This window comes from Calonectris borealis, chromosome 16 (genome assembly GCF_964195595.1).
Source record: "Calonectris borealis chromosome 16, bCalBor7.hap1.2, whole genome shotgun sequence".
NCBI classification, from domain to species: Eukaryota; Metazoa; Chordata; class Aves; order Procellariiformes; family Procellariidae; genus Calonectris; species Calonectris borealis.
The window spans coordinates 7381907-7409903 of NC_134327.1; the positions used below are offsets into that span (position 1 = coordinate 7381907).

The 27997-nt window shown below is 36.8% G+C and overlaps 1 protein-coding gene across 8 annotated transcripts; it reads right to left on the reverse strand.

The window, feature by feature from the left end:
- Positions 1-1364: 1364 nt before the first annotated feature.
- MARF1 (meiosis regulator and mRNA stability factor 1) lies at positions 1365-27990 on the reverse strand. 8 transcript variants are annotated; one of them, XM_075165039.1, is made up of 27 exons: positions 27862-27990; positions 26338-26545; positions 24536-24685; positions 22803-22977; positions 21128-21354; positions 20096-20213; positions 19197-19369; positions 17957-18388; positions 17252-17421; positions 16988-17149; positions 16108-16297; positions 15251-15429; positions 14209-14289; positions 13630-13866; positions 12718-12837; positions 12188-12363; positions 11737-11957; positions 10861-11003; positions 9385-9518; positions 8695-8897; positions 7963-8190; positions 6970-7200; positions 6647-6859; positions 5848-5908; positions 5609-5749; positions 4360-4530; positions 1365-3819 (listed from the first exon to the last, which is right to left on the reverse strand). In XM_075165039.1, exons 2-27 carry the CDS (start codon positions 26482-26484, stop codon positions 3587-3589), a joined length of 4716 nt encoding a protein of 1571 aa, XP_075021140.1. In that variant the 5' UTR covers positions 26485-26545; positions 27862-27990; the 3' UTR covers positions 1365-3586. The 8 variants fall into 8 exon arrangements, with proteins under 8 accessions (XP_075021140.1, XP_075021137.1, XP_075021134.1 ...); XM_075165036.1 differs by having other exon boundaries at positions 4360-4458; positions 24017-24685; XM_075165033.1 differs by having other exon boundaries at positions 24017-24685.
- Between the last annotated feature and the right edge of the window lie 7 nt (positions 27991-27997).

Sequence of the window (27997 nt, forward strand, 5' to 3'; positions counted from 1 at the left end):
GAAACGTCAACCAAGTCAGTCACTTCCTTAATGCCCTTCTCTGGCATTATGCTCAAGTCTCTCCTTGTTGAGCTTTTTGGTTTTAATTACAGTTAATAGAAATAGGAGTTAAACCATAGTTCACCATGCAATTACACTCCGTCCTGTCACATTATGGCAGACAAAACAAGCCGTATTAATTTTAGAAAAAAAATCAAGTTATTTCCATCATGACTTTTAAAAACCTTTTACTAATTTAAACAGGTGGCTTAACATAAAACGAGAATGGAAGAAGTGGGAATGTTTGCAGCATGATAACAAATGAACAATTAAAATCAAACTCACCTTTTGAAGGTAATCACATATCAAGCAGTAAGAGGGATTTTACTCATGCATACTTAAAACATTCACAACTACTGAAAGAATGAAATTACAGAGTGGTGATTATACGGTTTGTAGTGCTGCTTAAGATGCTATGGAAAGTTTTTATAAATTGCCTGCCCCTCCTTTTAAAGAGTGATATTTATTACATTATTTATGGAGAGTTTTCTTACCAAGTAAGTTTTTTAGGCAGTTACTTTAAAATTGTTTACTGAACAGGCAAGTACTCTGCAAGGTCAAGTGGACGCTTACCTGCAGCAGGCCTGACATTTACTCTAGCAGACTGTTCCACTTAACAGTTCCATTAAGTGAGAATATGTACCAAGACCACAAAAAAAAAAGAGAAAGTCAGGAGCAGCTCATCCAGCTCTTTACTTTTGTCCATAAAGCTGTGAGATGACAGGAACAGTCCAATTTAGTTGCAGATTTTTTTTTTTTTTTACATTATTTAATTAGATTCTGAAGTAGAGTTCAAAGCATTCTAGTGAAGCTGCAATGTAACTTGCTTGCCAGACTTGTAGTTCCTGGATAACTACTATCCTCAGCAAGCTGGAAAACAAGGCTATTATAACTCAAAAGTGACTTGTTAACTTTATTGCACAGTAACACTCCATATAACATTATTCACATCAATTTTAAGTCTCAAAGTGAGACTAAAACTCAGGAGGAACGCCTTACTTCTACCTGTTGCATTTACGCTCCTTTCTCCATTTTTCTCTTTAGGCTGATAAATAGTACAGTTTCCTTCTAAAATAAACCCTAAACATTATGTTGTATGAAGAGCAGTAAGAGATACTAAGTACATCTGCTAACAGCTGAATTGCAAAAATGGGAAAACCCTCATTCTCCAGAACAGCAGGTCGTGGATTTATGGCGTTTCTTTTGTCTTCACTAAATCCCAAATTTGAGCTCTCTGCTCAGTCTGGATAATTAAACTTAACATGACATAGCAAGTTAAGGATTCTAGGACAGTTTTTTTTCAGGTCTTCACACAAGGACAAGAGTTATGCTTGCTTGAAAATTTTATTGACACAACTTGGTCCCAACACACAAAACAGCACTTGAGCCACAAAAGAAAGTGTCCAAACAAAGTAGACAGCTAAGAAAAGAATTTTTTTTTCCTCCCTCCCATTCCAAGAAAAAGATAGTGCATAAATTGAGGGCTTCAGTGACATTTTTTTTTTTAAACAGACATGAATCTGAAGTAGTACATTTAATTGTTAAATTAAAGAATTTCATGGTTGTAATGCTTTTAAATCTGTAAGTCACATCATTCATTTAACCCTTTGGATAAAAAAATATATTGCAATTCAGTTAGCTATTTTGTTACACTATGAACACAACTTCTCAAAAGTATTATTCTATTACTTTCAAACAGCGATTTCATCAGAATCACACATGAATCCAGAAAAGATATGCTGACCTCCATAAATGGTGTAACCACCACACTCACTTTGACAAATATCATATTTTCCTCTGAAACAAAAACCTGGTTTTCTTTAGTACTCCAGGTGACTTGTAGCTGCATCTCATGAAAAAATATAATTTCAGGTTGGTCTTTTCTCCAATGCATGCTTTTCTGAAACAAAGATCTAGACTGATCAGTGTTAACCTTATAAAACTTAAGGTGAAAGCAGATGTTCTTGCATTTAACTCATTAAAAGCATTCCACGAAAGCTTACTTCTAAATTTCTCTTTCTATAGCAGTATGTCTGTAGAGGTTTACTAAGGACTCAAAATACTGTGCCATAATGCTCAGAAAAACTTCCAAGTGTTTCTCTGCATTCACAATGGCTATAAGCTCACTACTGGTAATACTTGCCTAAATTTAAAAGATTTTATAACAAAATTTGACTAGTAAAATTCTGCCTATAGCCATTATTCAGTGGCATTTCCTGTTGCTGGCTGAGAAATTAGAGCCTGTGTTCTCTCTCTTGTATATTACAATAGAATCCACCTAAAAAATACTCAGTTGGCCAGTGGAAAACCTCTAGTATAGGTTCTTTCACTACTACAAGCAATTTATTTGCTGCCTGGCAAATACAACCCATTGTAAATGCCATGGTTACCCAGAATGGGTATAAAGTCTCATACACTGGACATTTCTGCTAACTAGAGTTAAGGTCATCCACTGACTTAACCCCTCTTCCAAAGCTGGCCCTTTCAAAAGCCAACACAAGATACCACAAATCGAAAAAAGCTTCCAACACTAGGAGTAAGTTTTAGAATAAAAACAGACACAGCTAAAAGACAGCACATCAAAGAATAAGCTTCCCATTTACTGAACATGCTTAAAAATAGAAAACAAGGTTAAGCAGAACAACCTTAGCATTTCCACATGTAGTTAGAAGTTTCCTTACAGGTGGAAATAGCATCAATACCTTCCATCACAAAACATTTTAATAAGACCTGCTCCATTATCTGTAATTTATGCATTAAATGCATATTTTAGAAATATCAGAATCTTCCTAACTTCATTTCTAGACACAATAAAATGTGTGTGTCTGTATCTTAAACTCATGACACCAAGACAGTCTTTTCCTTAACCAAATCCATGCCAGACTGGAACTAAATATAAAAGGGAAGCTTAAAGCACCCATGTCCTAGAAAGCTCCTAAATGGAACTGAAAGCTACACAAAACATTTAAAACAAGTTTTACAAAATATCCACATAATCTTCTACAGACATCTTTAGACAGAAGAATTTCCAATGCAGTTACAAGTCATCTGAAAGGTCAGAGAACAAGTTTCTCCTCTGGAGTACAATCAACTCCCTCACTCTTGTCACTTCAGGTCAGCGAGTTAAAATTTCTCAACAGGCTTTTGAAAGACAGATCATGCATTTTATTAATACTGTCTGAAACAATACCAGTAAGCAACAGCCTATAGAATACAATATGCTACATGTATGATTACACCACCGAGGCTTAAAGAAAATAAAACCTGTTCCATTTTAGTTGAATTAATATTTTGCTTTTACTGAACACACATTTATGAAAACCTGTAAAATTTAAGAATAATTTAACGAATGCCAGAATTTTTTTTCAAAATAATAGAAAAAATCTGCTCTGCTAACAGCTGTGTTCAGTGTAAAAGGAACAAAATCTTCACCGAATACATTAAATACAAATTAATTCTTCTAGGCCTTTCATTAAAATACATAAGGGCTAGCAAATAGCTTTACTTTGTGCAGAGTCCATAGGTCTTTCACACTACAAAGAAAGAGTTAAAGCTTGGTTACAGGTGCAAGTGAAAAGTTTGCTGCCAATTTCACCTTGTTTTTGTGTTGCTTTTTGGCTGGGCTGTCCATTGCTTCCTTGTTTAGTTGGGTTTCAGAGGACTGACAGGGAGGCACTGAAGCACCCTCTGTGGTGTTAGATACCACAGAACCAGAGGTCAATTTTTCTTGAGCTGTGGTAACAATTCTCTGTTTTTCCTCTTCTGTTAAAATCATTATCTCTAAAATAAATAAGACAACTCAGTTTATTGATGCTCTGTTCTTGAAAAATAAAGAATATTTCTTGGTAATAGGCAACAAAATATTTAAAAAGAACTCATCAGCCTGATTTGAAGGCAGAAGATGTGTCATGTTCACCTATGCAGCTGACGTGATGTTTGCTTCTGGCTCTGTCTACATCATGTACTATTTAGAAGGTTTAATTTAATTCTCACACATTAAGTCTCTCAGCGCTCAGAAAAGCACTGTGAAATTACTGTGGTGAAAAGGTTGCTACACGCTGGCAAAATGCAATGTTAGTGGTGGATAAAGTCCTTATAAAATTCACCCTAGAGAATCACAGTAGGGTACTTATGGTCAGTACTCAAGAGTTTCTGATGAAAGCCACCTGCATTTCCAACACATCCCATTGTGCGATATATATCCATATGTATGTACTTAAATGGAACTTTATATAATCAACCATTTGTTTGATGCTTTATTTTCCAAATTGTATGAGTTATCATCCATAAGTAATACAACATAGGCAAGCAAACCCTTACCGGAGAGAGGTGCAGGGCGTTCCTCAAACTGAATGAGGTCTGCAGACTCAAGAACCACTGGATCAGGTCTCAGTTGCGGGGATGGGAGGCAGGAAGGAACTGGCTCACACAAGAGGTCAACGGGAGATGTATTTGTGAGGCAAAGAAGTTCTTGCTCAGTTTGATTAGAAACTACAAAAATAAGGGAACATCTTTCAAAGTATCTGTAAACTGTGAAGATGTTACTATTTCAGAGCTGGTAAATGTAAAGTCTTCAGATGCGATTCTGAGGATTTGAGAGTTATGCCGTATTTGAAATACTAGTATCAAACTAATTAATGCTAACTAATCTCAGATTCATTCTAGAGTTACTTGCTGGATCAAGAGTTCATTCAAGAGTTACTTTGCAGCAGACAAAGCAATAGTATGTTAAACCTATTGCTTGCCTGAGTAAATATACCCTCTGTAATAAAATCTGGTATTTGCCAAACTTGAGTAATAGAAGAGCAGCTGAGGAAACAAGTCCTACAGGAACAGTCTTTAACAGAGAAGGGCCAGTTACCAGACAACGCCCCTGCAGACATACCAATATCCTATCAACTATTTATGTACTAACAAACACATTTACATGTGAAAATTAAGCTGAAAGTTTCAAAATAAAAAAATAAAAAAGTGACTTGCCCTTATTAAAAGGGACAAGCCTAGACTTCCAAAATAACTCAAGAACCATTCCACAAGTTCTCCAACCTGCAGGTAGTGAAAGAACTTGTGACCTCAGCAAGACATCAACTATGAGGTCACCATATCCCAGTTATTTTTATTTGGAGACAGATTTATATCAACAGGCCTGCCATTATTATTTGCAAATAAGTAACAACACAAAATCAACATGAACACCACAAAAAAGCACTATATTCTCATCAAAATACAGGAGACATTCCTAGCAGAAGCTGCTACTGACTATCTTTTCTCATTAGCTTTATGCTTATAGACTTAAATGTCTACTAAAATCCATGGGAAACGGTACTCTAGCAGCTATATATGTATATATATACACACACACTGACAGCTGAGGACAACAGACTCCACTGTCAAGAGGACACATGCCTAACTATATACTTTGGGAGAAGTTCAACAGTTTTCAAGCCATAAAGTATTTCTACAGAAGTTCAGATTGACTAACTCACACAGCTTTCCCCATGCTGCTTTGATTACTCTGCTTATTTCCCCTAAGACAATAAATTTCTTACATAAACCAATTTTGCATTACCATTGCTAGGTGTTCCTAGACTTAGTTCCATTGATGAAGTGGATCCTGGGGTCTCCATAATATGTCCATTATTGTCAGCAAGTTGATTTCCATGATCATCCACATGATCAGCAGGGGGAAAACTAGGTGAGCTAAAACGAGCTACAAAAAGGCAAGTTCATTTGGTTCGTTTACTCAAGTCACCTCTTAAAAAAAGAAAAAAGGAAACTAAGATACTGCTCAAGATTCAAATAGCTTACTTTTCATATCATTCTTTAGTACCACAATTCTCTTATGACCATGTCCTTTAATCCAGACCACCTACGGAGGAAAAAAACAAAGCAGAATTAAACATCAGCACATCCTAAGCTCAAAGACTAAAGCAGCTTACTCACTGCCTTTCATCCAGCCTTGCACTGACATTATTTCTAAAAGTAAACTAAATCATGTTGTTAATTTGTACTATACTACCCAAGTAAAAGCTTTGTCTCAAAATAATTGATGCCAAAGGCAAACTATAGGGCTAGAAAGTGTACTAACTACATATTAAGAAAACTATATGTTGAAACATGGAGTTGCAAAATTCCTTTTTGTCACTCTCCAGAAAGATTAATTTACTTAAAGGAAAGCTTATAGCCATAAACTGGGTCACAAAATTATCCTACAGCACTTAGGACATGTAGATGACAAGAAGATGCCACAACAAAATTCCACCATGTGGCACTTTGATCAAAATGAAGCTTCAGTACTGTACAGTTGTTCATTCATTCAAGACTGAAATCAATTCTCTCAGTTGATAAAGATGCCAAGAATGTTTGCGGCCTCACCAGGAACAGTTCTTAAGCAAAATTTGAGCAAAACACATAAAAAAGTAGTTATTTTCTTTTTCTTATTATGCAGTCCAGATTTCTCAGAAGCTATTAAAAATACAACTGGTATAAACCTCCTCGGAGAGGTAATTATTCGAGTAATTCACACCAATTAACAGAAACCACAGTTGTGTAACTTTTTAATCCATGCAGAAATCTCAATGTAATTGTGCAAAACAATTCTTCTCACCTGTGGAATTGCTCCCAAGAGCTCTTCTAAGTTATTGCATCCATATGCTTTAGGCTGCAGTACTTCTCCTGTGTATTTGCTGTATGCTACTGGGAACTCATGAAGAAAAATCTGCTGATAATGGTAAGTGTGAAGTAAGGACCTTACATTCTTTGCAAACATATACAGATTTGTAAGCTTCACATATTCTTCTGCTGCACCATTGGTAAAAACCTATTAGGGAAAGAAAAGAGAAAGAATTAGAGTGCATACTTCCATACCCTCCACTCACAATGTCTTTTCAAAGTATGAAACACATCAGAAAGTAAAAAGAGCTTGCATACCTCAACCAAGTAAGGGAGACTCTTCAGGAGTTCAGGTAAGGTCATAAATCCATATTCACACGGATTAAGCGAAGTACTATGGATTGTTTCATAATGCTGTTTAAGCTGTTCAACAGAGAGAAAGGATGTTCCATCCCAGGACATCAACAAGACTAGCAATTGGGCAGTCAGAGTCCGCAGAGATTTTCTATTTATCAGCTGAATTTGCTTGCCAGACTCTGTATCAACAACCTAGAAAAATGAATTGGGAATGAAGTTAGGGATAGGGAAGAGTAATTTATAAATAAGTTGTGTAACTGGGTTTTTTCTGAGCACAGCTGTCTCTACTATTACATACCAGCATCTGATACTCCACTAGCCAAAAGCACACAGCATAAAAAAGCTTATTACACAGAAAAATTTTCTCTAAATACACAAAAGCTGTGTAGCAGTTTCTGTCCACGTGGTAGACGTGATTTTACTCTTTGTTCCAAGCCAGCTGGACCTGACTGAGCTCCAGCCTGAACACCAGCTGCTAAATTAACGGAATTGGAGCAACTAAACCAGTACGCCCATGTCCATGTAGATGTAACCTTTCTTTTCCACTGACATGTAAGACCATCTACATATTTACATTCAGAGTCAAAGCCTCAAACCATAGATCAAAAAATTAGGAATATAAGACATGAGGAGACTGATAACTACTACTGTTACCAGGAAATGATTGCTTTTACACAGTTAGAAGTCAGGTGGGAAAAAAACAATTTGTATTGTTAAATTAAGTACTATAATACAATACTTATTTGCTACAAAGCATGAAAGGTTACAAAAGAACAAAGAGAACATCATAGGAATATAGAAGCTACATTTTAAATCCCTTTGAATTTCCCCCCCTCCCCAGCTTAATGAACTATTGTTTCTAGAGTACCATATTAAGCACACTGAGACCTGTAACTTCCCTAACACAACATTATGTATGTTTTAGAGGGATAAACTACAAAGATAAAAGATTACCTTTACAACATGGCAAAGTTTTTGCATTAAAGCTGGAACTGAGCTAACATCATAGTCATGAAGACGCAGTGTGTATCCAAATGTTTTACTGTACTCTGTCAGTAAATCAGTCATCATAAGGCAGTTGTCTTTCTGAGACCGCAGCAGTTTAACAAACTGGGCAGCAACTGCTTTGACTTGTTCCACCTCTGTGAGCGTGAGAATTTTCTCCTCCCCACATTCCAATACCTACAAAACACAAATTACACTTTGTTAGAGTGATTTACCCAGTCTGGATGAAAAAAGTGTAATCCGCAACTAAAATTCAGTGCTTGCAGGCAATCATTTGCCATGTAGCAGGGTTCAGCTATCTCAAAAGATATCTATATAGCAAGCAAAACTATGTAATTTCTGAAATACAACAAAATAGGCAATTAAATAGTTATTAACCTTTTCATTAAAGTTGTGTTAAACTTGCTTTAAAAACTTACCTCTAATTTTGATGCACTGAATTTTTATACGTAATCCAATTTAGAAAGCTTGAATTTGTTAACAAACTTAGCCTGAATGTGCTAAAAACCTTGGACCATTTTACCAAAATAGCTAAATCAAAGACTTTAAGTACAGGTGCCCAACGTTACAGATGCACAGTTTATAACTGTGCTAAAGTTAATGAGAAATATAACCCCTGCTGAAACAGTTGTACAAATCTCACAAAAATGCTTTAGTACAGCTAGGGATGTTAGAACTTACTTGTAAGACATCTGGTATGGCTTCAAAGAGTTCAAGTAGTTTTGTAAAACCATAGTAAGCAAGTTTGCACTGACGACCAAAGTGGTGGTGATAAGAAGGAATAAATTTATTGAAGGGCATTCGAAAATGGGGTTGATGGCGCAGTAAGTCTACTACCTCTTTAGAAAATTGTTTGGTTCTTTCAATTTCTTCTTGTGTACGTTCTAAAATTAAAAAACAAAGCAAGAGCTATGTACCAACACACTTACAAAATGCAACACAATATAATAAGAAAATATGGTGATTGATTTTCAGCTTAATCACATATCACACCAGGTCACTATTTTCTTCTACCACTGAAGCCCTTTACCAAGCTTACATGTTTAAAGTCCAAAATAATCAGGTGATCAGCACTTTAGAAGATATCGAATAGCTAAATATGTTGGTATTTTTGCTGTGTGGAAACAACCCACTAATCATTCCACAACAAGTTTAACTACATGCAGAAGTAGTAACATTATTTTATGTATTTTGCCACCTGCTTTCCTGTCTGTGATAAATTCTTTATTTGCTAGAAGTTTGTAACTTAGTTATGAAGGTAGAAACACAAAAAAATCCAAGTCACTCCTATATACTTTAGTTAGTACAGTTTTAAAATAGTCAAAGAACAATTTATTTGGCAACAGTAAAAACACATGTACATGGACATACCTCTTTTGGGAATACAAATTACCATTTCATTGTCTTGCTGTGACAAACAGATGGTTGTATCTGGAATTTCTGATATAATATCAACCAGTTCACACACTCCATACTCAGTAACATCCCAGTCCTTAGAGAAACACCTGAAAGTTTTAGGAAATTGTATAATACAAGTATTAATGCATGCTGTGTAGGCAAAAAATGTGTAAGTTGAGAGAATAAGCCTCAAATACTAAAAAAAAAGCATAGTTTTCATACTGGCAATAATACTAGCATGTGAGACAAAGGGAAAAAGTATCCTTAATTCAAGTTATCTATCCATTCGAACCAGAAAAATAAGATACACTGATGGTTCAACATGACACTGGAAGAGAGCTGTATATACCAACCAGTGGATGCCTCAAACTAGTCGTGGTAAGTGACAATATAGTAATATTTTTTTTCAAGCTCAGATTTTAAGTGATTTAAGAAAATGTAATTATGTTCTACAGCTCCATATGGCCACACTTTCAACAGTCTGTATTTGCTTAATAGTTACAGACATATGCTCTTCTTAAACAAGATTGGGTCTCAAGAGAAGGCAGAGACCATATCCTGCAAAAGACCATATTAAGGTTCACAATACCATGTAATATATTAAAAGCTATTTTACTCTCTCCACCTCTCCGGCAGGAACATCTCAGAAGCAAAAACACTTCACATATTCTTATTCAATAAGTGGCCAGAGCTGACTACAATGGAGATGCACATTTAGTAGGTCTAGAAACAACCAATGATGTATTTTTGCCAATAGTGGAAATGTAAGTAGAAGCGTGCATTCCCAAAAAGGAGCAGCTGGCACATGCAGCACAACAGTGCACACGTGCAAAGGCAGACCACGTGTAGCACTAAGATACTATGGTTTCCTCAAAGCACATTAAATACTTCTTTCTATCTTCATATTAAGGAAAGCATAATTTTTAGTTCTACAAAAAAAAACCCCTATTTTTACCATGCTAAAACAGAATGTTCTTCCTTGGCAATTGTGAGACAGGTATTACGCCTCATTTTTGTGCCATTACTAGATGCAGTTAAAGTAGTAAGAGTATCTATTGACAATCAGTCTATTTACTTTATATTCCCTCTAAAGAAAGCCTAACACTAAATTTTCCCTTTATTGTTCATGTTAATGCACCACGACCTGCTTGCTTAAATCCAACCTTGCAGTCATGACTTCAAAGAGAACTAATGAAATACAATAACCCATTGCAAACTCCAATAAAGTTAAATGAACCTAGCACTAAAGGAAGCAGTAAAGTCTGCCAGAGAGCTTTTAATTTTTGTTTTCCTTAGAATTTTGAACTTCCACATCACAATGAAGAGGCAATATAGTTGTCACAGTTTTGCACTAAGATTTAAAGTGCTGACTCCTCTTGCACTAGGTTTTAAAACCACCGCTGACAGACATGCCCTGCAGTTGTTCTTGTTTCATTAAAGATAACTTACCAGTGATAAGCCTGTAAGAATTCCCTCACAATAACTTGCTTACTGGCTTGGGATTTAAGAAGCTTCAGTAAGTCTTGAGTAAAGCGCTTCACTTGAGCTCTGTGCGTTAGAGTTAACAAGCGTTTGGAACCCATACCAAGAATCTGAAAGAAAATTTTATTTGATCACTCGCATCTAGCATCCTCAGTAAATTCTTTCGCAAGATATTTAGAAGTCAGTTCTAGTATAGGTAGGCTAGAAATAAAGGATATAATACAGACAGTGTTTGGAAAGGCAGCCTCATGAAGCCATACACTTTCTGTACTAAGGCATATGTCATCAAGAAATTAAGAAATGCTTCCTCCATGAGTGCTACTGCAACTGTTGCACATTTGTATTGGTTATTTTAAAGTTCTACAACCAACTGGTGTTCAAAGTAGTAAGCTAATGTGACCATAGTGTTTCTTTTTAGTAACATAAGGCCACAAGACATTTCACACAGAAGTCCTTCAAGTCACAGGCTACACATCACAGCCTAACTTACAAGCACTCAGCATTTGCTGTGTTCTTATAGTAAACAGCACAATTAAAGTCTTTTACTCAAGCACTAGCCACAGGCTAAAAGCAGCTTTGAACTTTATTCCAGAGGCTTAGATTAAATAAAGAGTTAATTTCCCCAGAAGTTGTTTTGGAAGGATGGGGACAATAAAAACAACAAGACAGAAACAACATCTCAAGAAAGAAGACAATTACACTCCAAGGTTCAGTTAACCATCTCTTTCAAGGTGGGCTAGGTAATTGCATAGCATCTATTATACAATACCAAGCAGTAATTCAGATAGTTGAAGATACAAGTACAATTCCCCAAATTAAAAGGAACAATGCCATATAACTCACTTGCAGTACATGAGGCACTGCTTCTAGCAGCTCCATTAATTTAGAATACCCGTAGTCAGACACACGGCATTGTTTTGCAAAGTGATGATGGTACGTTGGGATGAATTTACTGACAGGTATGACGCAGGACGGTTGGCTTTTAAGTAGATCTATCACTTCTCTACTGAACTGAATAAGTTGTGGATTACCTACAGGGCTCTTGGAACGTAGAAGCCAAGGATCTACAAAAAAAAAATCGTATTATTGAACCTTTCACTAATACTCTTCCACTAAAAACTGCACTTTATTCATGACACAGGCTAGGCCACAGGAGAAAAAAAATGAACATTCAAGCTAAAAGTTTCTCTTCATAAAAAGTTTAACAATTATACAAGATGTTTACTTTACGCTACTCTTAGTTTTTTAGTGGAAAGATTAGTTCAGAGAAAAGATTTTAAATAGAAATATTTACCTGTAGTCGGAGGTGGTGGTTTGTTATGTATCCATTTAATAACTTTAATGCCATTTTGGGCAGTGGCAATGTTAACTCCAGGAACACACGTAATTAGATGTTCTAAAGGAACGCCACCCTGGCCTTCTGGCACCATTTCAAGATCATTGAACTCTGACATATAACAATCAGGAAAACTTTGGAAGAAAAAAGCTTCTATTATACACTAAAATACCACTATAACAATTGTCCTAAAAATATCATTATTTTGAGACACTTCCTGAACAAGAGGCTTCAACAGCTTACTAACACATTACAGAAGTCTTCATAAAATGCATGTTTTAATTAAGTGTGTGGCTTTTTTGCTCAACAAGAATTCAAAAAGTAACAATTTCATAAAGCACTTATTTGCCCTAAGAGATACCACCTTACATAAGAACCAGAGTTTTTATATAACAGGTAACTTCACAGCATTACAACAGCCATCCATAAAGTTTTAAGTCTTTAACCTATCAGTCCTTACACTAAAACCCTAAATTAAAATACTTTACCTTAGTAAAGGCACAGTACCCTCATGTGTCTGTAGAAGACTGTGAACTTGGGGAGCAAATGTCTTCAGAGACAAAATCACAAAAGGAATTCTGTAAGAATCTGGATCAAACTCATGCTCACTGTAAAAACAAGAGGTTTGAAGTTTGTATGCTTATTCTACACATAGCTTTAGCATAGTATGCCTGTGCTCACATACACACCCATAACAGACATCATACTATATGCATACGATATACTGCTACTAGCTGACAATACCACTATGTACAGTCACAAGCAACTTCCATCTTTTCTTCACAAAAATTAATACAGCTACAGCAAATTTCCAGAAGAGAAGTAACATTTAGAAGACCACATTTTTATCATCATTAGATTAAAATTTTCAAATAAAGTTTTAGCAGCACACACCAGGCAGTTAACAGTGAACCCCTAATAACCGCTGTAGTAGCACAACCTGGCTGCTGTTGAATAAAACAAAAAAACTTAATATATGGCTTCAGGAAATCTTCAACTCCACATGAATCACTTACTAAATGTAGCTGGAGAACAAAGAATGATCAGTTCCAGCTATAATTTTGTAATAAAATTCAGGCCAATAGAAATCTCTAGTATGTATAACCTTCCTAATAACCAGAGGAAGGTAGTGTACCTTTCAGCTTCTGCTTAAGAGGTATTCAATCTTGGCAGCTCTGCTAGAATACAATAATCTTACCTGAACAGACTGATCCATGAGAACTGCCTAGAAAATTCATTGTGCCACCCCACTATTTTCTGCCTGACTTATTCTTGTAACATATAAACAGTGACTGGAGCAAGCTATATGAACATATATACCTGAACTTCAATATACCTGTAAGTGTTAAATGCTGTTCAAATATTTTGTAAGATTTTATAGTATTTTATACACAGCTTACATAAAGTCTTTATTCAGGCAATGCTGCTTACAAACAGGCTCGTGATATTCCAACTCTTCAAATATTATAGGACTACAGTTTGCTGATGAACCATCATGTGACTGTGAAGATCCCAATGGACTCTGCCGGGCTTGGCTACTGGGTAAAAGGCACACCAGCCACCCACTTCCTTGGTCACGGATTGCCACAGTATCCGTTAGTTTATATAAGTCTGATACAATTAACTTATGTCCAAATCTAGAAGAAAAAAATTGAAATAAATACACATTATAAACAGAGTTAGAAAATGCAGTAGTCTGCATGGTTTTTTTAAGAAACAGGAATATGCTAGAAACTATTCTACGCAAAATGTTAAGGTAACTAATCTATTCATCCCGATGTAGAAAAACGAAGTAAAATACTGAAAGTATAACCCTCTAAGAAAGGCCAGTATTGGCCTCTGGATAGATAATATGCCACAACATCTAACAACAAAAAACCCATAACACTCCATTCTGTTACTCTCTAATTCACTGTAAATAATCACACAAGATCAGATTCTTTTTAGAAGTACTAGAGAACAAACAACTGAGAACTTACTTTTTTTCATAGATTTCCGTGAATTTGAACACAGGCAGACAACAAGCAGGTGCATCCTGCAGAATGGACATCGTTTCTGAGCTATAAAAGAAGTTTTGTAACATTAGCACAAAATGAATCTGTTATTATTAGTCTCCAGCCCAAACGGGCGAGACATTTACAGATGCAGTTTATGAACTATAAATGTAACAGGACAAATTGTATTCCCTTCCATCCCAGCACCACAAAAGTTGACACTTCAGATCAGGGGAGTGCCAGTAGTAACATTTCTGCTAACTCATTAGGTAATGTCTCTGAGGGAGTTGCGTCTTTCATAGGTGGTGCTAAGATTTCAAGCATCTATAAAAAGCAACATTAAAGCTGCAGCATTAGAAGTTACCAGCCTGCTCATTACATTAAGAACTTTGAACAGGCATAAACTAAAAGGCAAGAATGAAATAAAGTTGTAAATTATACAATGGCCAGTAGTACATAATTGTAGAACACTACACTGCAAGCACTATTTTCACTGGAGCTTTCTGTGAAAAACCGAAGACAACTTTTTTCCTAATGCTTTCTTTCAGTAAGGAAAAAATTGAAACAGAAGATACTTGTATTAACTCTAGCATCAGCTCTCTAGCTCTATCATCTTCCATGTAGAAAGTGGAGATCAAAGAAACACCAACAGTATTTAAACTGTGTATCCATCCTCAAAGAGAAAATTCATATGCACTTTCTTGGAGGAAAGAAGAAATAAAGATGCCAAGTGTAATCTTAATTCAGCTGCACAAACTAAGTTATTGAGGTATATCAGTATTATGAAAGAGTAGTGGTGAAACTATTAAACTATTAAACAGAGATCTAGTCTCTTCAGATGCAACTTAAAATATAAGCTGTGTAAAAATGCTAAACTGAAAACTAGCCTAGTTGTATTTAACACATTCATCAGGTCGTAAGACAGATTTTACTTTATTTCCCTATCATTCCTTTGCTCTGTATTTTAAATCATCTCTCAGCTACTAAATACATGCTAGAACAATTAAGATGCCAAAGTACATATTACCTAAGTAGAGAGAGTGATTTACTAGCAGCTCCCGTTGCTAATGAGACCTGGATCCTTTTACTGCCAATTTTGTATCTGTGAAGACTGTTGACAGCACTGATTGCTTCTTGCAGATTTTCCATCTGAACTGTAGCCTTCAACTGGTAGTCTGTATGAGGACTGAGCTCTACACTTTTTACCTGAAAAGAAGAAAACATCTTATACATTTATCACACAATATTAACCCAAGGCAAGCCAACACAAGAGTAACAGTCTTGCTTTGGCCAAGAGCCAAATACAACGCAAACAGGAAATGAGTGCAATGAGCCTTGGCCAAGGCAAGACCATGATATTCCTTTAACACAAGCATCATCTTCCCATGTAGAAGATCATGGCAGAAGAATGTCACCTGCAGAAATAGGATGGCTGCAGAAGTGACCTCTCCTTGCATAGTTGCTTTTTACTGATTCACACTCTCCATGTCTGTTTTTGATCACTCCTGATTCAAAACAGAAAGGCAGTTTTTACTGTGATTTTTAAGCTGACATTAGGAATTCAGCTTTACAGCTTAAAAAGGTTATGCAGCTAAAGCCTAAGTCTGTTCCCTGCATGACTAATGAGCCACTTACTAAGAATTTTATATACAAAACTTCAGAATACCAGATCTATGAAGACCACATGCAAATTAAGAACCTAGTGCAAGTGACGATCTGGTCTTTTTAAAAGGAAAAACACAATACCTCCCTTTAACAAAGTTTAAAAGTCATGTTTGGATAGCTCTCCATTCCTACTCACTTAAAGCTAGACCACAAACATGTCCATAAATACATAAACAAGAAGCATTTAAAAAACAGATTTAAAGGTATTTTAGCCTTTACCTTGCCGTGTCTTGAGAAGATTTCTTGTAAGTTTTGCTGCAACTCTTTTCTGGACAATCTGTAATCTATATTGCTGATCTGAATGTCTGCACCATTTGCAAAAGGATCAGGGCAGTCTGTAGCACTGGTATGACTTACTACATTAAAGGTGAGTGGAGATGATCTATTTGAGAGGTTTGGAGACATACTCCTGGGTAAAATAAAAACACTTATGAGCTAAAGCAGCTATTGCACAATTCTCACATACACATCTCAAAATTAATCAGAAATTAGACACAAGTCAAGGGCACAAATACAGCACTTTGAAGGTATTTTCCTAGTACATGTGTGCAGTCAAAACAAATTTCACCAAAAGCAAATTGTAACAAGACAAGTATTTCCTATGAGAAGAACAGAAATATTCATATTATGTTTCAAAGTCACCCAATTCAATAATGCATTTGACACCAAGTCTTCTACTATCTTATTAACACATTAAAAAAGTCAAATTCATTCACATAATTTTAATAATTGGCAAAGGCCAGATATTTAAGTCTACAAGAATTTAAATTTCTACTGGGAATGTCAAAGGCACTGAAATTAAGAGGAGTAAGACGTCTATAATACCTCTGAAGATTTTTCAGAAGCTTTAAAGACAAAGTTTGCAGGAAACAATAACCACACAACAAGTTTCTGAAAAAGAGCTCACTCCATCTTATATTTACATCCAACCTCTGTTTAGCTGTTATGCAGCATCATCACAGTTTCCTTTTGCCTCCACATAAATCAGTGTATTAAAGTAATGTGCTTAGCATACACAACTCCATATGCAGCTGTCAATAATTAATGTATACATTGGTGAAGTCTCACTTCACCTCCCAAATAAGACACAGACACTTACCGAGATGACCAGCAACTCTGAGACACGAGTAAAGGACTAAGTTGTCTTGAAGCCGTCAACTTGCTGAATGCAGAGGGATAGCTGACCTGAAATACAGTTTCATCTTTATCTTTTTTATCTACAGGGGAATTGGTAATGCTTCTGGAAGCAGAGGTCTCTCTTCTATTTACAAATATATATAAGAAAAAGAAAACACATTATGTTGCATAATTCACATTAAAAAAAAAGTAGCTAACATTGATGTCTTTTTATTTTTAAACATACTTCTGACTACTTTTACAGGATGGTTCTCCCGTTCCAATTTTTTTGGTTGCCAGAGACACAGGAATCACTGCATTAGAGTTACTCTGAGGAGAAGGAATTTGTTCTCTTAAATGTTCTTGCTGGTTTTCAATATTTCTACTGATGGTCTTTGATTCAAGGCGGCACAGCTCCTACATGAAAAAGATGAAAGGTCAGCATAAAAGCACCCGACATTCCTTGCCAGAGGCTTTCCTTGTGATGGAAACCTAAATAACTGACGAATTTTTCTTTAACAGCATTTTCACTGGCACTTCATAACCAGGACTATGATTTTCTGTGACAGAAAATAGTAAACTGTTAATTAGTTGAAATATTTTTGCTACATTGTAGATTCTACCCTAGTTTTCCTTAAAACTAGTGAAGTGGATCACTCTATATGTTATACTAAACACCATTAAGTAAGTCAAAACTGGCCTAGGATTTGACACTCAATAAGTACCAACGGTATTTCCAAATTGAGAAAAAGGTGGTAGCGAGAGGGAAAAAAACCCTCAAATTCATTGTCTGCTTTCCAAGCAGATGAACACAACTCTCATTTGGGAATGTCACTATACATTACAGTTATTCATTAAATAGGACTGACAGGTTAAAGATAAAGCTGTAACAGAAGCAATCCTCAGAAGATGAGGAAAAGCAAGAATACTAAACAAGGTAGAACAACAATACCTGTAAACTTTTAACATTTGTGGGTTTGATGATAGATCCATGAATCTGGAATCCTCTCCCAGCAGAGCCTTTGGTACCAGAAGACTGATCACTTGAGTCTTTGTTGAGGAGGCACAGCTTTGAGTTCTTGTTAATTTTTTTGGGAGATTTCACCTTTTCAGTTCCCACAAAGCTGGAGCTTTTTGTTTCAAGTTCTTTGTTTTTGGGAGTAAAAGACACTACAATCCTGTTACCAAAGACATCTTCATTTTCCATTCGTTTCCGAGCCCGTTCAGCACTTTCTTGATTTAAAAAACGGAGAATTGCACTGCTTCCAGAAATGCTCAGCACCTTGCCTCCACAGTTGTCTGACAAACGCCTGAGTCTATTACTGACACTTTTGCTGTCTCTGTTTGTTGGCAGATTATAAACATATAATAGAGTATGGCATGCCTGTTTAAAGGGAGTAAGATTTTTAACTTGATTATGTCAGAATACCCTCTTGTTCAAAACCAGTATTTTTACATTGATTCTGGCGACACATGCTCTCCCCCCACCCCCTCCCACGTCATTCTTTTTGCAGCAATCAATTTGTTTGGAAAACTCTCATACCAAGGTAGATCCTCGAACTTCCATCTCCAATATAATTTAAAGTTAGAAGAGACTACAGAGTCCCTGATCAATGGATCAATACCTGATCACTTCTGATAAGAAAGCATCACTGTTTGCAACCCAAGATTTCTATATATTCTACATATGGATGTGAACACGTAGTTCAGGAAGTTATTTCAAAGAAAAGGTCATGAGTGCTGTGCAAAGACAACACAGTGAATCCAGAGGGAATCGTCAGGAAGACAAAAAACCCAAGAAAACAGTAGACAGTCACTCAAAACTGTTAAGAAAGCATCACAGAACTGTCTTAATGCCCAACTAAGTTCTTACCCTAACTTTCTGCCAATGAAAGAAAGGTATGTTAGATACATTATCTGATAAAATATTTAGCGATAAGAATGTGACCTTGCTATTTTACTTTTTTAGTTAATTACTTTCTTCCTTTATTATTTAATTATTTCAGTCTTAGAGCAGAAAGCAGACATTTATATGGTAGTAACTGAAATACAGACAGCGGTTGAATATGCAGCAGACATCATGTCTCAACATAAAAAACACATAATTTTAGCCCACTCTCCCCCTAAATTAGAAAAAAAAAAGGAAGTTGACACTTTCAAATGTCTGTTGCATTAAGAATTAAAAGCCTTACCGGCATTTTCAGTGGTAACCTCGGTGGCAAGTCTGAAATAAATTCTTCAAAACAAATAAGCTCATGAGCATGATGTAAGAGTGCTTCTGAAGCTTGGTTTTTATGTACCAAAATTATCCGAAAACCATGTCGATGTCTCAGGTCACTAAGTTCCAAAGCAAAGTTCACATCCGCTGGAGAAAAAAAAGAAAAATAGAATGAGTAAGGAAACACATGAAAAAATCAGATTAAACAAACGAAACCCCAGATCTCACTTGACAAGTTCTATTTATCACTGAAAATTTCCAACGAAAAAGCACCAACAGCTACAAGGCTTCTCAATAGACATAATTTAAATCAGCAGTTAGCATTCAGTCTCAGACAAGGGGTTCCTTTTAATAGCAACTTCTAGCAATTTATCAGCAAGGTATTCAACTGGTACTGTATACTTCTATAACAAACATTTGTTTAGCTTTAGGGAGAAACCCAAGGCAACACACAGCAATAAATAGTTGAGTGGCTTGCATATTTAACTCCACAGTATGCAGCTACAAAACCAAAAAACAAATCAAATACATTTTGCTCAAAACATTCTGAAAGATTACCATAAGGAATACTCAATGAGTTTTACTTTATTAGCTTCCCGCTGAAGCTGTCTAACTTCAGACAATATTTATACACATAGCTACTGACACTCAACAAGACATCAGATTGCAACGCTGATTTAACTAAGCCAAATTCTCATCTTACTGTCCCTACTTTTCCCTTGCTGCCACTGACATTATTAAGAACTCTTGAGCAATTCAGTTAAAGCTGATTCTAAACACAACCCTTGGAAAGCAGAATAGTGTCATGTGCAAAAGTATTATTGAAGAGAGGAACTGAATTCTGCACTGTCGATGAGTACCACAAACACTTACTTGACACAAGAACCACAGTGGCAGGTGCAGTGTGTGTATCGGCAAATCTCCTAAGACTCTGTCTGAGTTTGTCATCAGCAGCATTCTTTGCTGTAGCATTGATGTGTGCAACAGTCACCTGTGGAAATACATAGATACGCTCTAAAGAGAAAGCTTGAATGCGAACTATGCTTGCTTAAATTTAATTTCTTTAAAAATTACATAAATACAAGCTTTCACATGCACTTTTTATTCACATAAATTAATGCACACATGCATGAAACATAACATGTATCGATCTCAAACTGTTCTAATGAGCGATGAACTTCAACCCTAGTTGTTCAGCAATGTCTTAGGGATGACTTCTGCTGTTCTGTGTTAAAGATCACAATTTACATACCTTAAAAACATTCCATAAACCCTCATTTGAAATAGAGGGGTGATAAACATAGCAAGTACTCACTATCAATTCATTTTACCTCACATAAGCAGATAAACTGTCAACATGCTATCATATCTGCAATTTAGGGGGTGGGAAGGGAATTTCTAACTTAGAAACCTACGCAAAAAGTTAAAAAAATACCAAGAAACAAAAGGTATTGATGGAAAAACATGTAGTGTTAAAGCTGCCCCAATCAATATCACTGATTTACAAGTGTCCTCAGTAATCATCACAGAATTCACTAACAAAAGTAAAATATGTTAAGTTCACAGAATCATAGTTATTTTAGGTTAATGATTTAGTCACAGATTTGAAGGATAACACTAGAAATGCCACCACCAGTTATTAGTGGACGAAATAAAAATCCTCTGTGAACACTAAAACTGAAGCTAAAACAGTAATCTACATATAATGAAATGCAGTTTCAGTTTTAAAAAGTATCACACCAAGAAAGTTCAGCATTAAAGACCCCACCCATAAACTAACCATAAGTTCATGCACTAAAAAACACAGAAGCTAACATAAAGCTTTAGTGAACCGGAATCACTACTAGCACACACAGAGTACACAAATTCTCAAGCAAGAACACCAACTAGATGCTGTTTTGATACCTGGCAGTTGTTTAGCTCCTGAATAACTTCTTTATTTTCTTTACTAATGTCACACACACAGATGAATTCTGCCTCTCTGTGACCTTTAAAAAACTTTTCACGAATCCTCTGTACAACTGCTATAGCTGAACGACCAGTGGGAACTGAACAGTTTTCAATATCCCAGAAGACTCCAATGGGGGGCAAGTTTTCCAGAACTTGGCCTGTTATTGCAACTTCCGGAGACCCTGTACAGGTTTAACAACACAGCTCATTTTAATGTCCAAATACCAAAAATGTTAAACTTAACATACATATAAACTCTGCACATAGGAAGCTTTATGTTTTAGAGAACAATATGCCCAGGAATGCAAGTTCAGTTTTATTTTCTTAAGGAATCTAAAAAATAAAGCAGGTGTTTTCAAAGTTTTCTCTTTAAGGGAGAAACTTTATACCTCAAATCAGTCTTAAACAGAAATTTAGTCACTGTTAAGTTAAGATAAAGATGCAAGACAACTTCAGCTTTACTTTTAAACTTTCAAAAAACCAAGTAATGTATTTAGAAAAAAAGCTATCAAATGCTGAGGTGGCATATGCCACAAAAATTGACTGAAGTTGTGTCACACTAAACCCAGCGGGTGCTGTATCAGTAACGGAAGTGAAACATGAAAGCTGTTCAAATTTACAGTGTGCATTAGGTAAAGAATCTAAACAAAACTAGAAGAGATTACTAGTATAGTGACAGTGATTATAGAAAATTAAGGTAGTATGCAACAAACACAAAGGTATCCTACAGTTCAGGAGAGCGAGATTAAGAGTTCTTGGTATTACAGGCTAAGAAGTGCAAATAAAGTTTCTGGTGTTTTAGCACTCTGAATATCCATTTAATTTTGAATTAATATTATACACCCATTCCATCCCCACAAACAACTGGAAAAGAAACATAAGGAATGACACAGAATCCTCACAGGTCAAAAACAAGCTAAGAATTAAAGTTAGCTGAGAATATAAAATTAAGCACAGCAGACAAATGTCATTTGTTTGGGTATATGTTGACTAGTTATTCTTCTAGAAGATTCACTGGAATTCCATTTTGTGAAAACCTAAACATGGGTGTAGTCTTAAAATAATAGTAAAACTATTCAATTTGTTATTCTTCCATGGCTTTTTAAGTTTATAACTTTCATACTAGCTATGATTTTTTAATTGAACCAGTACTAACACTGTAGAAAGACCATGTAATTATTTCACACAATATTCTCCTCTAAAGAACACTGAAAAAAGCTATATTGTAACTATAAACATTACATCTTCACTGCATATGAAGTGACAACAGACACTACAGACTAAGAAAGTGCTTTTCAAAGTATGGCTGAAAATAATTTCTTTATATACCACCAGAATGAAATAGCTTCCAAGTCGTTAGAATTTCTTTTTCTTTTAAAATTGTAAAAAATATAAATAGTAAAAATCAAAACTCTATGGAAACAATACAGTAAGTCAACTAGGTAGTCAAAATAGGTAAAACCAAGTTATGATTTTGCAAAACAGAAACAAGTTTTTTTTTTTACTGTTTAGTCTTCTATGACTTTATAGAAGTTTCCAGAGAACAGTGCAATTTAAGAGAACTCTTCAGGTGCAAAGGTACTTAAGGAGGACATCCACTAAGTGCAAGTTTCAAATAAATGTGGTTTACCATATTTCTGCGGCGATTTGCCAAGGCTGCTCGCCAGTAGCAAACTCTTCTCATTTCCTGTTCCTTTGGTTCCACAGCCATTACATATTGGGATAGGAACAGGTGCAGTCTGTGCACTTGGAGGAGGAATATTTGGCCAGATTTTAGCAGCATCGGCTAGGCTGTTTCTAGTTGGCTGTTGGGACAATGTTTCAAAATACAGGTTCATTTAGTATACAATATTAACAAATACTATTCCATGCTAGAAACACTCAGTTTCCCTTCTGCAACAAATGCAAGTTCAGATGTACTCTACAAGTTAATTAACAACAGTATCATTGCATGAAGGAAGCTTCTGTCCTAGAGTCTTTCCTAGCATATTTAGCTCTAGATTTCCAAATGCAAGGAAAGATTCTATTAAAATCTGCACATCAAGACGTGCCACCTTTAAGAAGTACTAATATGTATTCTAAAAAAAAAAAAAAAAAGAGCTAGCATGTGAAATCAGCACAATTAAGAGTACAAGGTTGAATCACCTCCCTCCCCATAAAAATAGTGGTCATAATTCCAAACATAGTGAGTTCACCATTTAGTTCATTGAAATGAAGACATTTCACTTTTATATTGGAAACTCAAATTCGGGAGTTTAAGTAACACATCTTACAAAGTTGGGTATATTATTTCACTTGAAATTCCTATTAAAAATCCAACCACAGTTTTAATTGGTTCTAAAGCGTACCAAATTGGTATTGAAGTATAAATTACAAATTTGGGAAGAGTGAACTAAGACCTATCAAACCAAACCAAAACTTGAATATCCTTATCGCATCAGACATTTCACTTGACTTACAAATGGATTTTTATTGATCAGCTGCCCAAGGGTGCATGTTAACTGTTGTTAGCCTTTTCCTCAGAGTCACTACTATGGAACATTTTAATTGGAGCTGTCAAGAAGATAAAACAGTCTTTCAAATCTAGTCAAAATTCTGCTTGAGTACATTACAGATCCCCTGTAAGCTAAACATTGTGATAGCCTCCTTTCTCTTCTCGAACTGAATGTTACCTCAGAAAAGAGATCATCTTCAAAAAGGGTATCTGGTACATTTGGACTGTGCATCACCAACTAGGAGGATGCAAGCTATAACCCATGGAAGCTGGTGTTTTGCTCAAGTAACATTATTTCAACATTAACCATATGCCATGCTTAATGAATGAGAAATGTGATGTGTACAAACCTTGCTCAAGCAGTCATTGCAGTAGTGAGAGCCCTTTAAACAAACTGAAGGTGCCATGTTTAGGTGCAAAGGGTTGGCGCACACACGTGATGTTAGGTCCGACTGTGCAATATGCTCATCCAAGTGGCCTGCAGCCCCACTTGTGAATTCAGAACAAGGAAAATAGCCAGAAGATGTGCAGCTCTGAAGGGCTGGAAACTGATGCAGTTTGTGCACGTTACCATGACAGGACTGGAAATGGAGTTTTCCACAACAGGGCAGATGTTGACAGGAAGATACACTGTTTTCTACGCACACGCCAGGGAACTCATTCGCAATGCCCGCCAAATTGCTTCTAGCTGGAGGGCTCTTCAGTGAAGATGCAGACTGATAAGCAAATCCTGACCCTACTTGACAAGTAATCGTCCCAGTGCTTTTTGAGTCTAATATTGTGCCAGGGTGAATCAAGTTACCACCACCACCACCACAATGCATTTGTGGAGTACAAGAAGAGTCAGAGCCATGAGCACAGCAGCTTACTTTGGGGCCAGGTGAAAGCTGTATTTGCTGTTGCTGAAGAGGATGAACATCAGGAAGCGGTACTGCTGGAAACAATTTAGAGCCAGCATTATGAGGAGATGAAGCATCCTTCAATTCTACAGCAGCTTTCTTGTTCTCCATGTAATCTTTCTGGAAATTGAGAGCTCAGTTACATTCAGATACATAAATAAACCAACAATTTTATAGTATAAACAAGCATATTTTTAGACTGTTACAATTTTGACAACAACAGAAATTTTGAAAAGTGTCATCTTTATGATTACTATTACCTCACTGTCTGAGCATGTAAAATACTAAAAGAAACATGCCAGTTATGTGTGCCAGCCTCAGGTATATTGGTACCAGTGGATTTTGGAAGCAACAAAGCCCAAAAGCTATAAACCAAATAGCAATGGGTCTGTAAAACAGAATTTGAAAAGCAGAAAACTCTTAGGCTAAGGCTGAGAGAGACTCTGCAATTCTAAAGCAAGAAGAGATTTATTTCTTTTAAGTGCAAACATAGATGATGCGATGTAAAGGAAAAAACCCCAGTTTGGAGGTACATAAGTAATCATCTTTTACTTTGAATGATTTTAAAATTGTATTAAAGTTTTAGAATTAATGCATTAAAAGACTAAGACTTTAAAAAATTAGAAGTTATATCAAGCAGGTAAACTAACAGAGGACAGAGAAGGGTAAATTTTCACAACAACTATGTAAGTGCTTTTTGCCTACTCTGATTTAAGATAACACGATGTACAGACATAAAGGCATAGACAGAAATACTTTTTTTTTTTTTAAAAATGGCAGCAGTGAAAACTAAGCAAGGTTATGAGAAGCACCAGAAGAGTCAAGGCCAGTAGAGCTAACCTGCACACAACTCACTGCTCCAGAGCTTTAGGCCAGTACTTTGGAACAACTTTTACTTTCCAAATGGAATTTAATGCATTTCCTACTACACAGTAATGAATAATTGATTATCCAAGTTCAAAACCATTCCTCTCTACCTGATGCCACATCTTATGAATTGAAAGTACACTCTGCCACAAATCTGTCTGGAACTGGTTTATATGTTAAATTCCAGAATTTATGGCAGCTCCCTTACTAACCCTCAACGCATGAGAATAGCAACACAACAGGATACGTGCTTATCTGTTTCCCCCATGTCTTTTACTGAAAGTCAGATTGAACATGCATGAATGTTACTTAACAGCTGGAGCTTGCTTGCTCAAGTAAGTCATTGTGTTGAACTATTCCTTCTATTCCTTAGCACTTTGCATCTCAAATGTATAGAATCATATACAGTTACAGAGCAGGAACATTTAAAGAAATGGAAACAAGGAAAAATTAGACATTCATGAAGAACAGTATCCACAATTGCTGTAACTACAATATAGTAATAATTCAGAAAATTCTAAATTTGCCTCCAAACTAAATTGATAAAAATCTGGAAGCATGAAGACTACTTCTCTACTCTACTCTTCAGCAATAACTTCATGGAGCTTTCAGGAAGCTGCCTCATACACTTTTTAAGCAGTCAGTTGTATTATTCCAAAGAGAGCTGTAGAGAGTAAAGCCTGTCAAGCAAAGCAACTTGCCTGCTTTCACCAACACTGGCGAGAGAGCTGTGAACACAACTAAAGACCTTACATTCCCAGGCAGATTTAGTACGTACCATGCTAACTGCTGTGTCATCTTTCTCCCCTCCCCACTTGCCCCCTTCAGCCAGCAATAACACTGCAGTTAGTCATACCGCTCTGTACCGGGATATCAACTATGCTCTTAGTAAAGCAATGAATTACCGTTTTTGCAGTGCAAGGCAAAGACTTTTCAGCAGCAGAAAAGCAATTAGAAAGTTTCCAGAGCCATGGTTTAGCATCATTCTCTTGTCGCTGAAGCCATCCAAATGATCTATTGCAGAGGTTTTCTGTCCTGTTTCCTTCCATCATACAGCCAAACAAAAAGGTTCAACATCCTTTCATTCCCCCTTCCTTTCATTCTTCCCACCTGCTAAAGAGAAAAAAAAATGCATGCTTTAAATAACATTTAGGGTAAGACAGAGAAAAACCATCGTGGTCTTACGAATTCCACTACTGCTAGATCACTGAACCTGCATTATTTATGTTAAATTTAATTATGCATATGGGACATGGCTTTGACTATTCCTGTTTAGTACAGGAATATGCCTCATGACCTGCAGCACAGGGGAGGTAGTCTGAGGAAAACACTGTTTAAGTCCATGTCATTAGCTACAGAAATGCATTGCTGCTGACATGAAATAATTCCCTGAAACTTTAAGTGCATTCTCCTGAAAAGAGAAACCAGCAGGTAGGTTTTCAAGAACAGCTCATCAGTAAATACAAAATAGGTGCAACTGAACTCAGCTGAAAGAATTAAACTGCATACTCATTGTTTTTCCATTGGCTAACAAAACTATATATACACCTGTACTAAGCACACAGCATTTAGTATTTAAACAGAGCTTTAAGTTATTAAAATTATTTACAGATATTTCTACTAATTCTCAAGCTGCCCCACAGCACACCACATCAATTTAGCTTTACAGAACCACAAAGAAGCAAAGCAACTTGCTTAAGGCCCAGCCACACTGTACCAGAAAAACTATGATTAGCAATGAAGTCTTCTTACCCTCCAACTATGCACTGCATTCATTAGACTACACTCCTTCAGTTTTTTTGCATTTAATGTTAAACGCTGTAACCATGGAATACATTCCATAGCATTACATTTACCCCAACGTTATTTTTAACCACAAAAAGAAATTTGACTTCTTTTTTAAAGCACAAATGTTTATTCACATGAACCCTAAGTACCCCAAAATTACGTTGTATAAAATATTACGTTAATCAAGTTCTACAACTCTAGAGTATGTTACTATTAAAAATGTCTGGTAGCACCAATTCGTTTAGGAATTTAAAAGGTAACCGAAAAAAATTAACAGTTATGTTAACTACGTATGCCCGCCCTTTGCCCTCTGCGGCTCGCAGCTCCCTGGGTGCTTCCAGCTCGGCCTGGCCCGCAGCCCGACCCTCCCCCCGCCCCAGACAAACAGCCCCAGCGCGCCCCAAGGCGCTGCCGGGCAAACGGCCGCCCCCGCCCGCGGGGCGGCGCCGGGCCGAGGCCGTTGTGCAGCTCCGCCCGGGGGACAGGCTGCTGCCCGCGAGGGGAGCGGGCCCCGTCCCCACCCGGCCGCGGCGGTCCGCCGGGGCCTCCCCACTGCCGCAGGGCGGCGGAGGCAGCCCCGGGCTGGCGGGAGCCGGCGGGCCCGGCTTGGCTCTGCTCTGCCGCCGCCCGCCGCGCCTCACCTGAGCCGCCCCCAGCGCCGCCGCCCCTCACATGCCGCCGCGGCCCCTCACACCCCTTTGTTGTCCTCCCTCCTTCCTCTCGGCTCCCTCTGCCGTCAAGCGACGCCGAGCGCCGGAAACCAGCCCGCTGCCGCAA